At 38.0% G+C, this 21471-nt stretch overlaps 1 protein-coding gene across 4 annotated transcripts in view; it reads left to right on the top strand.

The window, feature by feature from the left end:
* Positions 1-21471, top strand: part of PAK3 (p21 protein (Cdc42/Rac)-activated kinase 3) — a 111835-nt gene that overhangs the window by 16602 nt on the left and 73762 nt on the right. The window contains exons 2-6 of one of the 4 annotated variants that reach the window (XM_006889922.1): positions 6167-6267; positions 9129-9191; positions 10838-10882; positions 12069-12222; positions 15239-15276. In XM_006889922.1, coding sequence (XP_006889984.1) covers positions 6167-6267; positions 9129-9191; positions 10838-10882; positions 12069-12222; positions 15239-15276 — 401 coding nt within the window. The remainder of the gene's footprint in view (positions 1-6166; positions 6268-9128; positions 9192-10837; positions 10883-12068; positions 12223-15238; positions 15277-21471) is intronic. The other 3 variants (XM_006889923.1, XM_006889924.1, XM_006889925.1) reach the window with 3 other exon arrangements.

Below are 21471 nucleotides of genomic sequence, written 5' to 3' on the forward strand. Positions count from 1 at the left end.
GATATTTTAAAAGCAGCAAAGATTTATCCCCCTGGCCTGTTTGATTCCATTTTTGACCAAAGCTTCTCTTTAAACAATTGATATTGGAAAATTGCCATACTGACCTAAAGGAAGGGGGCAGGTATGTAAATCGTCTGCTAGAAAATTGAATAAAATTGCTAAATGTGAAAAAAAAAGATTAGCTAGCCCCTGAAGTTACTACCAGAACCCATGCACACTAAGAGAGTCCCAAGGTCAAGTGCTAATTTGCAGTTTGTGTTTCAGTCAACAATTTGTGTCCTCTGTTCTAGGTTCTAATAGAAAGTGGGAGATAAGCTTAGAAACCAGTACTTGGACTTCTGTTTTCTATAGATAATCAGCCCCAAGCTGATAAGGCTGAGCCTTATCAGTCTGTATCTTAGGTTAGGCTGAGTCTTAATGCAGAGGATCAATGCTCACAAAATTTTCTAGGGGAGATCCAGACATCTCAGTGGTCCTTACACTAAGAAAATAGGAAACAGAACAGTTTTCATCCATGTCTCAGCCAATTCCTAACATTTACTGAAGGTGATAGCTTTGCTCTGTTAAGGTTTTGAAAAGGACATTTATTGAATATTGTAGCTCTTGAGAACCTGGGCTCAGGAGAAATAGTTGAGATCCAGGTTGAAATCTTGACTCTGACCCATGTTATTTAACTTCTCTGAATCTCACTGTCTTCATCTATAATGCAGTAACAACACAATTAACAAATAAAGTTTACTTCCCAAGATTGTTGTGGCAATTGAAGGAGGTGACTGTAGACTCTCTTTGCACATAGTCAATGTTCCATATATGATAGGTATTATGTGTGAACACCTAAGTCAAGCCAGGTGGTGGGGAGGGTGAGAAGAAATAAGATGTAATCTCTGCTGTCATGTTTTAGCTAGCAAGATAAGTATGTAAATAAGAAATAACAATCCTGTGTAGGTAAAGGCGGAATTCTGCATATCCAATGGGTAGTTGTGGGATGAAAGGGGTGTTGTTTAATATGGTCTGCAGAAAAAAGTCAGGAAAATGAATTGTGAAAGACTGTTGAATTGTCAAATTGCCCAGGACTGAGTATCAAGAGTAAGGAAAAATGGGAAAGAGGATGGAGAGTCCGGCTTTCCAGGGACAGGTCTATTGTTGTTGTTGCTGTTGTTGAGTACTATCGAGTCAGAACCGACCCATAGCTGAACCTCCAGTGGATTTTCAGAGGCAGTTAATAATCACACAGGAGGAGACTAACCATTCTTGATAAAAATCTTCATAAAGCTAAGGGGGTGGGGGATTGACTGTTCAGTGACCATGGAATGTTTATACAACTTCCGAAACCATGGCAAGATTACAAGCATGCGAGGTAAGGTGGGGGACATGTCACGCAGGCCTTTGGAAATTTGTCTAAGAACAGTGAACCTTTAATGGACAGTAATGGGACTCGTATATGGATTTTAAACACGGTCAAGAATGACTTCAGATTTGTTTTTTTCAAAAGATTACTCTTGCCATACAGTGGAGAAATGAGTTGAAAAGGGAGAAATTGGAAGTGGTGAGAACAGGTGAGAGATACAGGTGCCTTGGACTGAGGTAAGAGTTTATGGAAATATAAAGGAGAAGGATTCAAGGCAAATCTAGGAGAGTGAACTTTATGAAGAAATAAAGATCACTGTCAGAACATCAGAACTTTTTGGACTTCTGTCCTTTTTTATTTTTATTTCGTTAGTATTCTTTTTGTTTTAATTACATATTAAGGCAGGGGCTTAATATGTAATTAAATAATAGTTCAGTGGCTTTAGATTCTCCCATGCAACTTACTTTGTGTAAGATCTTAACCCCTGTCGAATACAGGTATCATTTCACTTAGGAACACTGGAGGAGGAGCCCACCTTTGCTTCGTGCCTTTGTTACATTTAGCTTCAGTAAAGAGAAAAACATAAGTAAATTAGCAATGCACAAGTAATCAGTGGTCTTCTAGGGAGACACTAAGGAGCCAACATGCCTGGCGTGTTTTGCATCTATGTTTTAAATAAACAACCAATGCTAATAGAGAATGAGTTTATTTACTTGCAAGAGAGGTCATGCATGTCGGTTGATACAGTAATTGGTGATACAGATTAAGATTGGAATGTCCTTAATCTGTAGTCCAGGGCATATAGGAACCTCTGAAATTATATGTAAAATTGTGTTTATGTCAATTTTTATGGACGAAACATGTCACTAATAATAATAATAATTATTATTATTATTATTATTATTATTATTATTATTTTACTTCATAGGGAAACATCAGAGTTTCTCACTTGCATGAGACTTGCCCAAGGTTCCAGAGAGGAGCTCAAAGAGCTTTTATTTGTGATTTCATATTCTTTTTACTGAGGGTGAGCCCTTCCCAAATCATGTTGTGGCTTGTTGTTGTTAGGTTCCATCAACTCCACTATGACTCATAGTGATCCTGTGCCATCCTCATAATCTCTGACACACTAGAGCCCATTGCTGAAGTCACTCTGTCAGTTCATATTGTTGGGGGTCTCCATGTTTCCAAGCATGATGTCTCTTTCCAAAGAATAGCCTTGCCTAGCTACATGTCCAGATTATGAAAGATGAACCTTTGCCATCTTTGCCTCCAAGTAGCACTCTGGCTGCACTTTGCCCAAGACATATCTGTTGTTCTTTTGACAGGCTTTTAAGTACTCTTCTCCATCTCTACCACTCAAAGATATCATTTCTTTTTCTGTCATTCTTATTCATTGTCCAACTCTCGGATGCATAGCAGGTGATCGAAAAAATCATGGCCTGAATCAGGTACACTTAGTCTTTAAACTGACATCATTGCTTTTCATTTTGGAGCAGTCTCTGAGAGTGGGCTTCCCTAATGCAATATGTTCCCTAATTTCTTGCTTGCTGGTGCCAGCAGCGTTATACTCAAGTGAAATGAAATAATTAGGAGCTTCAATTTTTTTTCTCCATCTATCATAATGTTGACTCTTGGTCCTCTGGTGAAGACTTTTTGTTTTCTTGATGTTGTGATGAAATTCATACTGAAGGTTGTAGGCTTTGATCTTCTGCAGCAAACATTTAATTTCCTCTTTGCTTTCAGCAAGCAAGGTTGTGTCTTCTGCATGAGTCTTGATGTTGCTGATGAGTCTTCCTCTAATCCTGATGCCACAGTCCTCTTCGTAGAGTCCACCTTTATGAATGATTTGCTCAGCATACAGATTGAATAGGTATGGAGAGAGACAACAACCTTGATACACATCCTTCCTGATTTTAAACCATTCAGTATTCCCCTGTTCTGTTCGGACAACAGCTTCTTGATCTAGGAATAGATTTCTCATAGGCACAAGTAAGTGTTCTTGGATTCCCATTCTTCTCAACGTTAGTCATAAATTGTTATGATCCACACAGTCAAATGCCCTTGTGTAGTTAATAAAACAAAAGTAGACATTCTTCTGCTATTCTATGCTTTCAGCTGGGATCTATCTGATATCAACAATGATATGTGCCACAGCCTCTTCTAAACTCAGCTTAAACTTCTGACAGTTCTCTGTCAATGTATTGTTCTAGCCATTTTTTATGATATTCAGTAATATTTTTCTTGTATAGGATATTAATGATATTGTTTGATATTTTCAAATTCTATTGGGCCACTTTTCTTGGGAATGGGGACAAATTTGGATCTCTTCCTGTCAATTGGCTAGGCAGCTGTCCTTCAAATCTCCTAACATATACTAGTGAGCACATCCAAGAGTGTATTGATCATTTGAAACATGCCAATTAGTATTCTATCAATTCCTGGGGCCTAAATTTTTGCCAATGACTTCGGTGCAGATTGAACTTCATTCTTCCTTACCATTGGCTCTTGTCCATATGGTATTTCTTGAAATTTTTCATTGTTACTGAATTCTTTTCTGTACAGTGAATCTGTGTATTCTTTCAATCTTCTTTTGATGCTTCCTGGATCATTCAAGATTTTGCCCATGGCATTTCTCAGCATTGCAATTCTAGATTTGAATTTGTTTTTCCGTTATTTCAGCTTGAGAAATGCAAATCTGGATATACCCTACCAACCACAAATTAGATAAATATCTAACATGAACACATATGTGACAGTCCAAGAGGAATGAGTATAGAGAAAGGATCGATAAGGGCCAAAGACTGAGCTAATAAATTCAGAAAAAGCAGCAATACACTAGTCAACTAAGGACTGGTCATGGAAGAGGAGAAGAATCAGATCATATCAAGGAAGTTGCAAGAGATAATTGCCACTGTCCAATATGATGAGAGATCAAGAGTGAGGAAAACTATGAATAAGATTACAGGAGTTAATAGTAGGACATCTTTACCGGAGTGGCAAAAACAGAAAGAAGGCAAGCAAAAGCTGATTGCTCTGGTGCCATTTATGAGCAAGTACACTGGTAACAGAACAATAATACAAAAGGTAGCTGTGATACACAAACAAGCAGGAGGCAAAGGAGTAACAATAGAAATTACTAAACTTTGATGTTCAGTTACATAATATTTATTACTAAAAGAAACTCACTGTAAAAATGAAATTTACGCTGAAGTCAAATTAGACAACACATATGTGTTCTTTTATGAACTGTGTTCTGCATTTCTGACCTGTACCTCTGCTCCCTAAGCTGGAGATACAGAAGAGTAAGAGGAGGGCAGGAGGAAAGCAAGATAAAATAAACAAAGCCATGAATGACATATGAACATTACAAATTTTGAACTTAGAATTTGTTAAGGGTAATCTATAAAATCATGTATACATGGTTAACTGAGCATTAACTATTACTCAGGCCAAGGATACATGTAGTATTTGAACCACAGTATTCTAAATTCGCCATCCTGGCAACTCTAAAACTAACTCAGGCTGCCCTGTGCAGATTGGGAGGGTGGGTAGTATTTTTCTGAGAGTAAAATAAGGTTTTATAAAAATAAGTGTGTGTCTATATATACACACACACATATATATTTGTATATTATATAAATAAGTGCATATATGTATGTGTATATATAATATATATATGCTAAAATCTGCAGTTAAGTTTACTGTGGAAGCCACTGGATGCCATTTTATAGTATTTTTCAAAATAACTTCCTTCTGGGACATATTTCTGGATAGACTAATTTCATTATAGTTCTTAACTTAATGTCTTCAGTTATTTTAAAGACTTTGAGTTAAGTACTGATATTTTCCTTCATAATTATGTGTTGGTGAAAAATCTGCTCATTGAGAAGGACATTTTTGAAGAGTGTAGGAAAATGCCTTCATATTAGAAATACCAAACCATGGAGTTGCTTTGGAACAAAATAAATGTTATTCTACAAAAATCAGAGATTTATAACATTCTGCCCGAAAACTAGTTAATGATTAAAATTGTTTTTAATAACAATAAAGATTTGTTGTACTATTGATGAGTGACAGTATCCTTGTTTAAATAAAGACCAAAAGTCCCTTAAAATATGCTTCACAATATAAATATGTAAATTAAAGACATTGCAATTACTTGATATTTAGGCATAGCTAAAATTGAAATGGAGCACTGATGACCTACTAATAAGGAGTTGTGCTGTCAGCCCAAAGGCACACAGTTCTAATCCACCAACTGCTCCATGGGAGAAATATGGGCAGTCTCCTCTCTTGTGATTAACTGCCTCTGAAAACCTGCTGGCGGGACAGCTATGGATCAGTTCTGACTCAGCAGCATACAACAGCAACAACAAAATGGAAATAATTCATAACATTTTTCTAGACAGCATAAATACTATCCTACTCTAACAGTAAGTCTTAGCTTGACTTGAGTGTTAACAGTTTCTAGTTTGGTGAGTGATATTTGGTCCAACAAAAGCAATTAAACATGACATATCTATAGATACCTGTTTGTTACACACCATTAGACTGATAAAAGGACATAAATTCACTTGACTAAATATTTTGTTTAAATTGGATTTTGGGAATTTTGTAGTTGTACACTATGAGTTTTGCTCACACTCTCAGCCATTTATGCAAAGAAAATGAGAATTTCTGGATTTAACATTGATTAAAGCATATTGGAATCATTTGTCTTTCTATTTTGTAATTGCTTTGATGAACCTAATTGTACAACTTAATGGATGCCAAAACTGTACCCCAAACAAATGCATGTTAACATTTTGCCTTTAGCCAATAAGAAGAAAGAGAAAGAGCGCCCAGAGATTTCTCTTCCTTCAGACTTTGAGCATACGATTCATGTGGGGTTTGATGCAGTCACCGGGGAATTCACTGTAAGTAAGCTCCTTATTTTGTCTTTGTAAGCTGTAAAATTAATTCCTTTGTGGAAATTGGTTTCAAGCAAGAATTGTCATGTCCGAAAATGTCAGACTTGATGTTTCTCATGATTTCAAGTAAGATGAACTTTGCCTAAACAATCACAAATGGAAATAGAGGGTGGTGATAGAATTGGCAAAATTATTTTTATCTCTATAAAAGATCTGGTCACTCTATAACCAGTTTCAACTTGGTTGAAAATATGGATTTACTATGGCATAGAGGATGGAATCCTGGTTAGAGGACCTCAGCTTGAGCCCATTTCTTTTTTTTTCCTTTCCTTCTATCATTCAAAGTGAGTTAATAAGCAAGTTCTCAATTTTCCCAGCGAAGACAATCTATCAGAATAATTCAGGCTGTGTTTTGGAACCTGGATTGCCCACTAACCACACTAACAAAAAGATAATCTGCAATATTCAAAGTTTTTTCCCTTTGAATTCAGGGGCATTGCTTATTTTTAGGGTTATTAATAGGCTTGTCTTGTAAAAAAATTCAAAGCCACAAACTCTGTTTCTGGAAGAAATGTTGATATATTGTATATGCTTTTGTAGTAACATGCTGATACATGAGAAATTCACAGTAAATATTAGCAAGAATTCTCTTGACAGATAATAGAAATAGATCCAGCCTTTCTTTGGATGTTGGTTGTGCTCAAATAGCACAAGATCTCAGATCTATGACACTTTATACTTTTTTTTTAAGATCTGGCATCTTTTTTTTAGATGGGTGAAGGAAAAGATGTGGCTAGAAACATGTCCCCAGGAAGATCAACTACCTTTTCCATACTAGTAAGGAATTAAATAAAAAATGTGTATTCTGAAATAATAATTTTGCATGCATTTGGAAAGAGTATATATATTATATATCTCTTTATAGAACCATTCCCATGAATCCTTGGGTTGTTAAACCAGAGAGAAACCATTGAATTTTGTGTTTCATAACATGATTGTTAGTTATTATGTGTCTTATGATTAAGTGAAACAAAAATAGTAAACAAATGAATTTGATTTAGAGAAACAAATCATATTGTTGAGTTGACAGTCAAACTGTCTTCCCCAACCAATTCTGGAAGTTAACACTAATGAGCTTGAAATGGAAACTAAGACCTTGGACTTGTACATGGTATGAGTTCTGTGTTCTCATTGTCTTTCAATTACCTTGAGCCCAGCCCCTTTTCTTTATTGTATTTGGGGGGAAAAATGTTTTTGTTAAATGCTATCGAGTCACCAAGGACTCTTGTTGTTGTTGTTGTTATGTGCCATCGAGTCACTTGCGACTCACAGCGACCCTATGTACAAGAGCCCTAAACGCTGCTCTATCCTGTGCCAACCTCACTGTCTCAAACACACTCATTCCCACCACTCCAACTCACAGAATCAATCCATCTCATCGAGGGTCTTCCTCTCCTGCGCCGTCCCTCCACTCTCCCAAGCATGATGTCCCTCTCCAAGGACCCTATAAACAGCGGATCTGATCCCTAACCTGTCCTGTGCCCTCCTCACCGACACTGACACATTCTAGCTCACTGTTACAGTCACTGTGTCAATCCATCTTGTTGCGAGTCTTTCCTCTCTTTAACCTTAGCAAGTGTTTGATTGCCCTTAGAAGTGATACAATCCCATCATTACCATCAGAAAAGAATAATTTTTGTAATGTAAATAATTTTAGATTTTTGAAACACATAACCAACAAAAATCACAACTTTCCCCTGGCTTTTGAAACAGAGCGCTTAAACGTTAGAAAAGTTTAGTCTAATCACTCTTTCTTTTCCATTTTAAGGACTTTATGGTTTTGATTTTTTTATGCTTTCGTTCCATCTAAACTTAAGTTTTATTGATACCATTCTATATTTTTTTCCTTCTCTTTTTGTGGTTAACATTTCCTTGACTCTCTTCGTGTGACATTCTTGGTTGTTGGATTGTGGGGTGTTTTTTTTTTGTTGTTGTTTTTTTAGCCAATGTTTTATTTTTCTCCTTCTTTTCTTCATGCTGGACATCTTAGGCAATCTCTCTCTCCCTCTTGAACTCTTTCATTGTGCTTTGCTCAGGTCAGATTGCAAATGAAATAAAGTAAATTGCCACAAGCTGTTGGAGGCACCAGTTATTTTCACCTTACATGCAGTTAAAACCCATAGAACTAATCAGAGGGGTAGGAGGTAGAAAAAGGTGGGACTTTCTTGCCAGTTTCTTGAAAAACCATTCTGATAAAACCAGACCAAACAACAAATTATTCCCAACCTCCTAAAACTCAATCTAAAATAAAACAACTGTTTAGATGCTGTTAATAGAAAGCCTTTAACTATATAGACAGACATAACCTAAATTTCTAAATCCAAAATATTTTTATCCTGATGATCTTTTGTGATTCCTTGTCTATGTATGTATTTATTTTTAAATGGTATCTTAAGCTCTAATTTATGTGTTCTAGGTTGTTATTATTATGTTTATTAACTTTAAAATACCAAGTCATAATAAGCCTTTAAAAAGAATTTTATTGTTAGAACTTATACCTAGATCCCAATTGCCAACAGTCCCATTAATCCTTTGAGTTTGTGTTGGGGAGGTCTTTATTACAGTTGTTGAATTTTAAACAATTTGTTGAATTTGTGCAATCCATCTGCCTTACAAGGTTCTGCTATTTTAAACATTTGGACACTGGTTTTGTGTGTTGTTTGGTACTTACCTTTTAGTTGATTGGTCCAAACAATCTTGAACCTTTAGGCACTAAAGCTAAATTAGGTTGGGAGATGAAATTTTTGGTACCAAAATATTTTAAGTCCTTACCCTTTATATTACTATTTTTGTCCCAAATACTTCAGAAATCCCCTTGCCAGACCTCTAGACCTGTGACGGTCGCTTCAAGTCAATCAGAGGGAAAAATGGTATGAGTGACAAAGATTGTAATTTCTTTTAAGATTAATGCTTGGCCTGTTATATCATGCTGCCATTTTCCTGGGCTCTACTTGAAAATCCCCAGCTTGGTGTACATCGAGTTGTTATTGTATATGTAGTCAGGTGTTGAGATATGCACCTGCTTCTGATGCTCAGCATCCTAGGTCTCCATTAGCTGTCTAACTTTTGGGACTAGTATCTTGATTAGAAGTAACACAATGACCTTGTGACTGTCAGCCTTTGTGGCAAATACACAAATTTCAGTACTAGGTTTCCTCAATTAACTTAGCAAAGAAATTAGGTGTGCAATGTAACCCTGTGGTAAGTATAGTTTCCTTGAGGGCTTTCTGTAATTGATAGCTTATTCTCTTTGCCCCTGCTGTCTAGTGATCATACAATTATTTATTTATCACAGAATTTTAGAAGTGCCATGTTGTTGTTGTTGATTGCCTTCCAGTCGAGCATGACTCACATGGGAATGTATGATAACAGCAAATGTTCTATGATCATGATAATGACCCTGCCAGTGATGTCTGCTCTAATTATTATGTGCAATGTGTACATGGTTTTAGTAACACTTAACTCCTCTGGCCATTCCAGTATTAACCAAATGCTATTAATTGCACTTAGAAGCAGAACTGGGATCATGCATGGGCTCCTGAGTTCAAATTTTTGGCTTAAGGCTTTAGCATCATATGTGTGATGAATGCATGTAAAAATATTGTTTCACTATGCTTGGAGTAACCCCAAATGCCAGGAATCAAGGGCCTACATCCCAAATCGTATCAACTGGGTCAGAGCATGTTTCTGTAGCCTTGTAGATCTATTTTTCCAAAGGCAAAACTAGTATCTTATATTTGGTCTTATTTTGTGGGAAGTGAGAATTGGGAGTTGGTGCTCCAACTAAATGGAAATGACTGAAGTGTGGTTTGAATTGAAATGGTTTCCCTTTACCTGGTCTAAATTGCCTAAGGAACTAAAACACAGAGTCTGGCTGTGTGGGTACATCCTTAGCCTAGTGTGGGTTTTGTTGTGTTCGGGGTTTTCTCCCAGCCACGACTTTCGCTAGAAAACACAAAGAATGATTTCTGGGAGGATAAATGTTCAATTCAGGATAGCCATGTAGCCGTCCTTTGATTTTTGCCATGTAGACACTTCCAATGTGAAACTGGAATTGGTTAACCAGAATTGGGAACTGAAATTTGTAAGTTCATCACATGGCCATTGGCTAACTGTGATCACGTAGTTATAAAACCAACTTACAAATTACTGTCCAAGCTTTTCATGATGCCATCTGTCTTCCTTCCAAATTCATGTTTGTACCTTTTAGCAAGTTACCCAGTCATTTTAATGGTAATCTTTACGATTGCTTATTTATGGAGGAAGTCTCTAGCCAAAGGTGGAGCTATGCATCCAAACTTTGGAATGGTGTCGTTTTCTCTGTTTTCTTAAATCTGTCGTCCTGTAGCCTGTCCTGCCCCCTGATTTAGTTAATATTTCCCTATTCCATAATTGTCCCACTTTAGAAGGGGACCCCCCCCATTCAAACCCATTGGTTTCATCTCCTTCCCACCTTCTAAGTTGTCCCACATTCTGTTTTAACTTTCTTTTCTTTCTTTATTTACGTCCATTACAGCCAGATCTCTATGGCTCACAGATGTGCCCAGGGAAGCTCCCAGAGGTGCGTCACAGGCCCAAAAGAAGCTTTGCATCAAAGTGCTTCTTTGAGATGTCATAGCACTGCAGCAGCAGGTTCATGTGTGTGTAGTAGAGTTGTTGCTTGGCTTATCTCACTTTTTGTTGTCATTCCCAAACTCTGGAGGCCCACGTCACACATGGTTTTGCCGAGACTTCATGGGGCAAAGCTACGAAATTGTGTGTAGATGCACTCCGGGAATAGTGTGTCTGTCCCTCTCTCCAAATTGCTCTTGGAGGTTGGATAAATATGAAACGGGGACATCAATAGGCTGAACATACAGGAAAGAATGCTCAATGCGAAACTAACCTCTCCTCTGCAATTTTTTTGGTTGTTTTTTTTTTAACTCGCCTTGGTTAGATTTCCAAATATTCCCTCCTCTCTGCTCTTCAGTACTGCAGATTTGCACAAGGTTTGGGCGAGATTTTTTTCCCATAGACCCCAGGTTCTATGTGGCCAATGAATGAAGTAGGGAGGAGGGAAGGGAGGAAGGGAGAGAGGAGAAGGAGGGCATGCCCTGGAAAAGCTGCAGGGAAAATGCCCAGAGCAGCACTTATGTTATTATTTAACATCTGGGTGGTTATTGTACCTCCACCTTTCTATTTTTGCCTCCTCTCAAGCCGCCTTTCTATGAAAGCTCTGGATTCCCCAAATTCTTTTGTAACCACAAAGTATAAACTGACCAAGGGTGAGGTTTTCTTCTTAATGCCAAAAGATACTCTGATTGCAACCTGCCCAGAAACAGCTTCTTTTGTTCCAGTCATATAATCCATTGATCTGCACTATACAATGCTGTGCACAAATTGATAGAAGTCTTGCTATGTTTGCCCTGAGTCACCAGAAACAATAAGCTAAGCCGTAAACATCATTTCATGGATGAGCAGAGTCAATATGGAGGTGATTTTCATGTGCGCTTTTTTTTTCTATCACAGTCATACTCCCACCCACCCTTTTTAAGTTGAATCCTAGTTTTACCTATGTGTTTTGATTAGAGAAGAGAATGATTGCATTATTAAGTTACTAACTTTAAAATCTAGAGTGTAACTTCAGTTTCCCAAGTGTAATCCTACAGGTAGCATGGGCTTCTTGGTGAAGAACTGTACTGGAACCTGAAAGTGTCACAACCGAATGTTCTGAGCCGCCATTTTTTCTTCCCTTTGATTGTCCACAGGGAATTCCTGAGCAATGGGCAAGATTACTCCAAACCTCCAACATAACAAAACTGGAGCAGAAGAAGAATCCGCAGGCAGTTCTAGATGTTCTCAAATTCTATGATTCCAAAGAAACGGTTAACAACCAGAAATACATGAGCTTTACGTCAGGAGGTAAGAGGAAGTCTAGAGTATCCAAAGACTTCAATTCTAATCTCTGAGCCCCATAATGCAGTCACTTCTATAGGGCTCTTGGAGTCCGTTCCAGTATGTTCTCCAAATGGTTTCAACATAAGCAAACTGAAATATGAGTTGGAAGATGAGGTTGATGGTAGGAGATTTATATGACTTGAATGGTGGTTAGAACCAAGTAAGAACATTGATGAGTGAAGCTGAAGTTGTCAGCTTCAATCAGCAGTCACATTCGTTGCTTTGTCCCTTCACTAACGTGAAGACACTCTTGTCACTTAGGATTAGGTTTAGTGGTGTGTTTATGAAATAAGAGATATATAGAGCAAACTGTGGTCCCTTGAGATTTATTTTATCCCCTTGGGCTTGCTGATTTGCACCATGATAACACAGCACAAATTTTGTGGTTGCTAAGTTATTTTAATCAGACTGAATAAAGAAACCACATCTTCCTGTCTATAATGATCAAATTAGCCCTACAACTGCCACATTTTAACTTTGTCTAAAACCAAGCCTTCAGAGCTTTGATGTTCAAAGTTGCATGAGAAGCAATAAAAAAAATATATGCCTAAAAGTCACTTTTTAAGGCAAAGAAAACACACCATATACCAAAAAATTATACCTTTTCTGTTTGTTTTCATTTTGAGGAAGATCATCATCTGTTTAGAATAATTTCTTCTTTAACATCTAAAGAAAGAAGACCGTTGGTGGGCCAACAATTAAGTATTTGGCCATTCACTGAATGATTAGTGTTTCTAACCCACCAACTGCTGCTGCTCCAAGGAGAAAGATGTGGCAGTCTGCTTCTGTAAGGATTATAATCTTGAAAACCTTATGGATACATTTATTCTTTATTACTATAGGGTTACTCTCAGTCAGAACTGACACAGCAGCAAACAACAATGAGCAACAAGAACAGAAAAATGAATACTTTAATTATCACCCCAGCTGCTCTGAGGGAACAGGATGGGCAATCTACTCCCGTGCGATTAACCGCCTCAAGAAAGCCACCGGGGTCAGCTATGGGTCTGCTCTGACTCTATGGTACACAACAAACAACAACAAAACCCTACTTTTTGGCTTTAGATTAGTTAGGCCATACTAGAAGTCTACTTAAGAACAACATAAGTACATACTTGGAATTTGAAGTACAAGCAGGAGTGTCCGACTTAGCTGTAACAAAGAGCAGAACCCAAACTTGAGGGCTTATGCTATTATTCAAAGTTTAAAATAGAATGCAGCTGTCAAGGACCTTTTCCATTGTCCTTTGTTTTCCACATGGAATAAAATGCCTATAAGAATCTGGAGGTACATGCTTCAAATACAGGTAATTGGATAATATAATAATAATAATGTGGATATATAGGCAACCAGAACCCAAGAGGATTTCTCTCACTTCCATTGAGTAGGAACCAACTCATAGTGCCCCCTCCATTGGGTTTCCAAGTATATAAATCACACAAGAGGAGATTGCTCATCTCTCTCCCAAGGAGTCACTAGTAAATTAGAGCCATTCATTATGGAGATGTGATCTTTTCTTGAGTTTTTTGCTGTTGTGTCATGTCAAGTTGGAACCAACTCTTAGCTAACCCTCCAGTGGGTATTCAGAGGCAATATATCACACAGGAGGAGATTACCTATCTTTCTGCCATGGAGCAGCTGCTGAAATTGAGCCACATACCCTTGCAATGGCAGTAAAACTCCTTACCGCTAAGCCAACAGAGCTCCCTTTTGGTTTTTTAGATGTTAAATAATAAGTTGTTCTAGAAAAGCACATTGTTGTTGTTGTTGTGTACAGTCGAATTGGAATCCACCCAATAGCTGACCCTCCAGCCGTCTTTCAGAGGTAGTTAATCTCACAGGAGAAGATTACCCATCCTTCTGCCATATGTAGCAGCTGGTGGATTTGAACCACAAGACATCAGGATTGCAGCTCTTACCACTAGGCCACCAGAGCTCCCTAGAAAGGTGGACCAGATTGGGGGTGGAAAGTATATATACATATTTATTTATTTTTTGGTCTAAGTTTTTCCACTGCTAATCCCACAAATGTGAATATCAAAGCTCCAAAAGCTTAGTTTTACACATGAGCAAATAAAGTTGATTCAACTCTGGTTTTTCTCTCTCAATTCTAAAGATAAAATCCTGATAATGGATGCTAGAAGTTAACATTATCTGAATTGTTGCAGTATACTGAGTGACATGAAACTCACAAGTTTGTTATCTGAATGTTCTAGTTTTGAGACTAACCATGTATGAGGCAAAAGGGATGGGGAGAGGAGGATAAGCGGGATGGCAGGGTAGGAGGAAAGGAGTGCAAATAAGGTTAGAGTGGTGGGGGAAGTCAGGAGAAAGAGGGAGAGAAAAATGGAGGAAGTATGAAGTAGAGGTAGAGATGAAAAATAAAGAGAGGGCGGAAGGAAGGGAGAAGGGGGAAAGGAGAGAAATCTTGGCTTTAGATGTTTAGGATCAAGTTATTTAAGAGGAAGTCATGATTGCTTCTTAGAGGCAATTTCATCTTACACACTTAGGCCATGTTGTCACAAAGGGGCCAGTCTTTGGAAAAAGATGTCATGCTGGGAACAATGGAGGGTCAGGGAAAAAATGAAGACCCTCAATGAAATGAATTGCTACAGTGACTACAGTGGGCTAAAGAATGTCAGCTATATCAGGGATGGTACAGAATAAGGCAGGGGTCCGATCTGTTGTTCATAGGGTGCCTCTGAGTTGCAGTTGGCTCAGTAGCAGCTAACAACACCAATCCTGACATCCCTCCATATAAGAGGAAAGTCACTGGAGACCTTCATTAAAATGAATCAATATTAGAATGAGAATATCATATGGTTATAATGATGTGAGCTATTTTAAGAATATTGAACTATGTAATTTGTCAGAATATTTGTTTGATACTGAGTTGGACAGTTTCTGGTCAAAGGTACATGAGCTCTAAAGGGGATAGTCCTTATGAAACAATAATGAATTCTTTATTCTCACTTTTCAGATAAAAGTGCACATGGATACATAGCAGCCCATCCTTCGGTAAGTAAAGATATTCAAAGCTATTTCCTGTGATTAGCACTTACAGGAGGCCACTTTCCCCCCCCCATATACAATCTTAGAGAAACCATTTTATCGAGGTATAAATGAGACTAAAAGTGTATCCATTTTAAGTCTACAGTTTAATTAACTTTAGTAAATTTATGTGCTGGCACTTCTGAGACCACAAGCCAAACGTACATTAGTTCTATCACTCTGTAAAATCTGTGGTGCCTGGTAACAGTCAATCTCTACCCTCACCTTCAGCCCTAATCTCATTTTAATGTGTACAAAATCATTCAGATATGGGAAATTGGCTCTCCCCCCACTCAGTATAATTCTAGAAAATTTCTCCCAAGTTATTGCATGTATCAATAGTTTTGCTTCTTTATATTGTTGAGTAGTATTTCGTGGTATGAAAGTACCACAATTTATTTACCCACTATTCACTCTTTGAAGGATATCTGGACTCTTTCCAGTTTTATATATGCAAATATACATGTATGTGGGAATGTGTTTATACTCTTACATATAGAATCTTGATCATAATTTTCTTAATATTTACAGCTTCTTTTTACAGTCCACTCACAGTGTGCCAGGCTCTGGGCTAGTTACTTTATATGCATTAACTCACTTATTCTTTCCTACTAAATGTGCCAAGTAATGCCATTGCCCCCATTTTACAGATGAGAAAACTGAGATTTAGAGAGATGAAATAATCGTTTGTCCCTTGTCATACCACTATACTGTCCCCTTTTAGCGACATGTTTTCCCACAAACTGAGGCACAGAGAGGAAAGCAACATTTCCGAAAGTCATGCTGCTAGTGTTAGCAGAGAGGTTGCTAGAATATAAGCAAACTTACTCAAAGTCCTTGGAAATGCTTTAGTATCTGAAAGGCTATCCATATACATGAAACAGAAGATGATCTTAACACAAGGTTCACTTCCCATGATTTAATTTTGAGATCCCAGTAGAAATCATTTTCTACCTCATTGGCTTTCTTAGAGGTGAAATAATTAGCATTAGTGAAAATCACCTAATGACTTATCTGTCAAGCCATGGATGGTTAAACTGATTCTTCCTTTTGTTGAAGAGGAAATGCTGACCTGCCTGAGGTCACCCCGGGCAGCCAAAGTGACAGCAGTAGAGCATTAGTAACAAAGAATAAAGGCTCTTGACAATCATCTTTGGTCTGATTCCTTGGCTTCCTGGATGTGTGTGACTTTGGCAAAATGACTTAATTTCCCTGAGCCTCTTTCCTCACCTGTAAATGAGAATTAATAACAGTATTCAGGGTGGGCAAGGTTCAGAGCCATTGTTCATAGGGTTGCTATGAGTCGTAGTTGACTTGATGGCACATAACAAAACACAACAATCTTCTACTGCGTGTGTGAATATTAATATGAAAATTAATTTTATGCACTTAGTACAGTACCTGCGGGAGAAGGAGGGGCAGTCTCTTCCCATGTGATTAAACTGCCTCTGAAAACCCACTGGGCGGACAACCATGAGTTGGTTCCGGCTCGACAGCACACAACAGCAATAGTATAGTACCTAGCACTTCATGTGAGTTTAGTAAATGCAAGCTATTGTTAACATTATATTTTGATCTCATCAAGACATTACACTCACTCCACATGTGTGAGGCTTGTGTGAGGTCTTAATACTGATTACCTTGCTCAGATTTCCCAAAACAGAACAAAATGTGACTCTTGTATTCTGGCATCACTGGTCGTCTCCTCAGCTACTTTGTTATGACAATCTCCTGAGCAACTCAGAAAGCTGCACATGGAGAGTGGTGTTAGTGAAATGGAAAAGACACACTCCTCCTGACCAAAATGCCAGTCTTCCATGATAAACCTATACCTCATTTCCTTTGACTTAACTAACACTGTTTTTGTATAACCTGGGAAGTATCCTGGCAAAGAAATAGTTTCCATTTTTTAAGATTGGTCAGTTATTTTAAACACCAGCCTGCTAGGATGATCTGCGTATTTATTTTCCTTTTTTTTTTAAACTTTATAAACTTCTATCCACTGACCTTTCTTTTTTAGCTCTTCCTTGTATTTGCTTTGCTTAGCCAATTAAAATGAAATCAGCGTAATAGACAAAATGTCCCATAAAATCAGAAAGAAAAGATAGTCTCACTTTGTTGATAAGAAAATGAAAATATTCACTTATTGAAACTATATTAATTAAATTCTTCAAGGACACAATCTGGTAGGGGAAAGATAAAATATGAACACAAAAGAAACCCATTACAATATGGAATATGGTACACACCAGGAAGTTATTCTGTTTTCTAGGAGAATTCAGGAAGATGATGTTGGGAAATGGAGGTAGGCTCTGATATTTAAAGGCTTACATTCAATCATTCAATATCTGGTTTGAAATAGGCACTTGCTAAGTATTTGCTGAATGGTGGACTGCAGAAGATAACATTTGAATTAGATCTTGAAGTTCAGATTTGATGTGGATCTGTGAAGATGGGAAAAGGGCATTCTAAGCAAAAGGAAAAACCACAATAAAAGGCTCATAGGTATGAAGAACAACGTAATAAAGGGGTTTACATGAAGCCTATGCAAGAAAGGTGATCATAGGTTTGAAACTTTCGGAGCTGCATTAGAACCAAAGCACATTGTAACTACAGAATTGAAGTCCTGTGCCTTTTCCATGAACAGTTGCAACTTGGAACTCTGATCCATTGGATATTCATTGACTGATCTCATATATTGATTTGACTTCAGTCACTGCTGTGGAGTCAGAACCAATTAATAAGGGGGCTCTGGTGGCCTAGTGACAGGAAGCTGCACTGCAATCCCTAAGGCATGCAGTTCGAATTCACCAGATGCTCTTCTAGAGAAAGAGGGGAAATCTCCTCCTGTGCCAGTCAGATCCGATTTGATGGTACACAACAAGGGAAAAAAACAAAAAAAAACAAGTACAGTAGACCCTCCAGCGGGTTTCAAGAGGCTACATTGCATGAGAGGAGACTGCCCATCTCTCTCACAAGTAGGCATTTTCTCCCAAGCTACTTTAGTCTGGAAATTTTGCTGAAACCTGTTAAGCATCCTAGTAACTTGCAAGTTTCCCCTGACAGATCAGTGATGCCGTCACAAGAAACACATTGCCCCATAGTCAAGAATTCTGCCACTGAACCCCTACTGTCTCTATCTAGTTCATTCTGAATCATAGCGACCATGTGGAATACGGTAGGACTGTTCCATAGGGTTTTCAAAGACCACTAGATTTTTCTTTCATGGATCAGGTAGTAAGTACGAACCATTAACCTTTTGGTTGGCAGCCAAGTGCTTAATCAGTGCACTATCAGAGCTCCTTAGTCAGACAAGAAACCAATGTCATTATTGCCAACTTGATTGTGACTCATAGTGACCTTATGGGACAGAGTAAAACTGCCTCATTGGGTTTCTGAGTCCATAATCTTTATGGAAGGGAGCTCTGGCCTAGTGGTTAGGAGCTGTGCTGCAGCCCCAAAGGCATGCAGTTCAAGTCCACTAGCTGCTCTGTAGGAGAGAGGCAATCTCCTATGCAATTAGATTGCCTTTGAAAACCCATTGGAGGGTCAGTTATGGATCATTTCTGACTCGAGAGTATACAACAACAACAACAACACTCTTTATGGAAGTATACTTTTAAATTAGCAGCCAAACACTTTAACCACTGTGCCATTAAGGTTCCTGAGTCAAATCCTAGAATAAACATTGCAGAGGAGGACTTTAGGATGCAAGAGAGATGATTAAGCTTGTGCTTTGAGAATAGTCTTTTTTTAAAAAAAAATACAATTTTTTATTTTATACTGGCTCACTTACAAAGTTTGTATACATTATTTTTCATACTGGATCTTTCTGTAAAAGATTATTATTGTGGGATGTATATGAGGATTCAATGGGTGGGGAGCAGAGGGGTGAGGATGAGTGGAGTTGGGGGGTAATCATAGGGTTGCACAATTTGATGGGTGGAGGGAGGGGTGTGTAAAGGAAATGGAGAAGATCTGAAGGGAAAAGGATATGAATAGTCTTAACAGCAAATGTCCAAGTGAAGTGTGGCCAGTGAGTGAGGAAGAAAGATGAGTGGGGAGTGTTTCAAGTGTCCCTCGGAGAGGCAGCGAGGGCCTGAAGTGAGGTAATGGCAATAGGCTCAAGTTCCAGAGATGCTTGGATACTGATTTATATTGGAGGAAAGATTGAGCTCAAGATGTGTGCAGGCTGAGAATGATTAAATGGCCAAAAAGGTAAGAAGGTCTTGTTTTCTAGGAGGAGCAGATTTCTACGGGAAGTTACAGCATTCCCTACTGGTCATTTTGAGCGTGAGGTGCTGATAGGGGCTCCAGATGAAGAGAATTAGTTGATCTGCTTGACTAAGGCTATGTTTCTAGTGACTAAATAAGCAGATTTGTTCCCTAAAATTCAGTTTGGATCACATCTACCGGGCTCTGATGTAGGAATGGTGAACAGTGCTTTTATGCTCTTGTCATTCCCAGGCAGGTTTTCCTTTGCACTGCTTATTCTTTATTTGCTTTAGAAACACTCTCAGTAGATCTCATTATCCTATAGGATCTTATTTAATGTGATTGACTGCTCCTTGTAGGCATGGCCTGAACTGATCACAAGCTGTGGCATCCTGTAGTCGCCTGGGAGGGGATTAAAATAGAAGCAAAGCTGTATTCACAAATGGCTTCCACTAATGGCTACATAATTAGTTTTTAATTCGGAGATACCACCCATAGTCATCTGACATCTACTTTACTGCTCATTTGTCGTAGCTTCTTTGATATTCATGTATCAAATTCTGCATACCATTCAGGGACCCATGCTTCAATCTGGAGCTAATTTTTAACTTTCATATTTTTTATTGTACTATTGAGGATGAAATCATATATTTGGAAACTTGACTTAGTATTCCAAGTGGAAAGAAACAACGAGAATATGAATAGGACATGATTTGCATCTAGAGAGAGCCTGTGTGTACAGCTGAGAAATTGCACTTCTGATTGTCAGTACTGATATTTCTTATTCTACACTAGTTGATCTGTTATTTCCATGTGCATTAGAATTGCCCGGGCATAGATTCTGAGGTTCCATTCCTAGTGTAGATCTGAGAAGGGACCCAGGAATCTGCATTTTAAATAAAGCATGACAAGTGGTCCAGAGACAACACTTTGTATTATGTAAAATCTCTAAAGTTAGCATTTAATAATTCCTTAGTCACTGAAAAACTCAAGCAAAAGAAGATTCTCCTGTGAGCCATTCTTCTAGCTGGTGTATTCATGAAAGTATGGCTCATAGGTTAGAGCCCATACACAGGTTTTAGAGGATCCATGAAACCTTTGCATTACATGTAAAAACATGTATCTACCTGTAATTTCCACACACACACACACACACACACACACCCCGGGGAGAAAGACTTCATTCTTCAGGTTTTTAAAAGAGCCCAGGACCCAAGTCAGATTAAGAACTACCTCCTCTGCCCAAATGTGTGGTATAAGAAGACTGGTAAAAACAATCTGGGGACAAGGGAGAATCTTGAGTTTGCAGAGTTTTGTGGACAGAACAAGGGGGTGAAGGAATTAGGAAAGATCCAGTGGGGACTTGAGAAGGTGGGGTAATGATTGACTTAGATCAATGGTGATTAATTTTTATAAAACACCATGTTTGGAAATGATAATGTGAAACAGTGTGAGTGGACGAATGTATGAAACACAAAGTATATAAATGAAACACAATATATATCATTGAAATACAATGTATATAAATGAAACATAATATATATCAGTGAAACACAATGTATATAAACAACACAGTACATATGAATTTTGTATGTAAACCAACATAAAGTAAAAATATTTTTAAAAATCTGATGTTGATAAGGAAAACATACTCCTTGTTCACTATCCTGCTGTTTTTTGTTTTGTTTTTATAAAAAAACTTTTTGGTTTTTTTTTTTATAAATTTTAGTGAAAGTTTACAGAGACTTTGGATTTCCATTCATTCATTGTTGTACTTCTCTCCCTGCCCAACCCCCCAACCCCAGTTTGCTCTTCTCCTTGAAAAGTAAAAGAAAAATTCTTTCATTGTTATACAATCCCTCCCCCCGTGTCTACTCCACCATGCAGCCTTCGTTCTGGACTCCTGTCATTACAGTAATACCTAATCATATATCCCTTTTAAACAGT

Source organism: Elephantulus edwardii, unplaced genomic scaffold (assembly GCF_000299155.1).
Source record: "Elephantulus edwardii isolate Elephantulus edwardi_28Jun2011 unplaced genomic scaffold, EleEdw1.0 scaffold00083, whole genome shotgun sequence".
Classification (NCBI taxonomy): domain Eukaryota; kingdom Metazoa; phylum Chordata; class Mammalia; order Macroscelidea; family Macroscelididae; genus Elephantulus; species Elephantulus edwardii.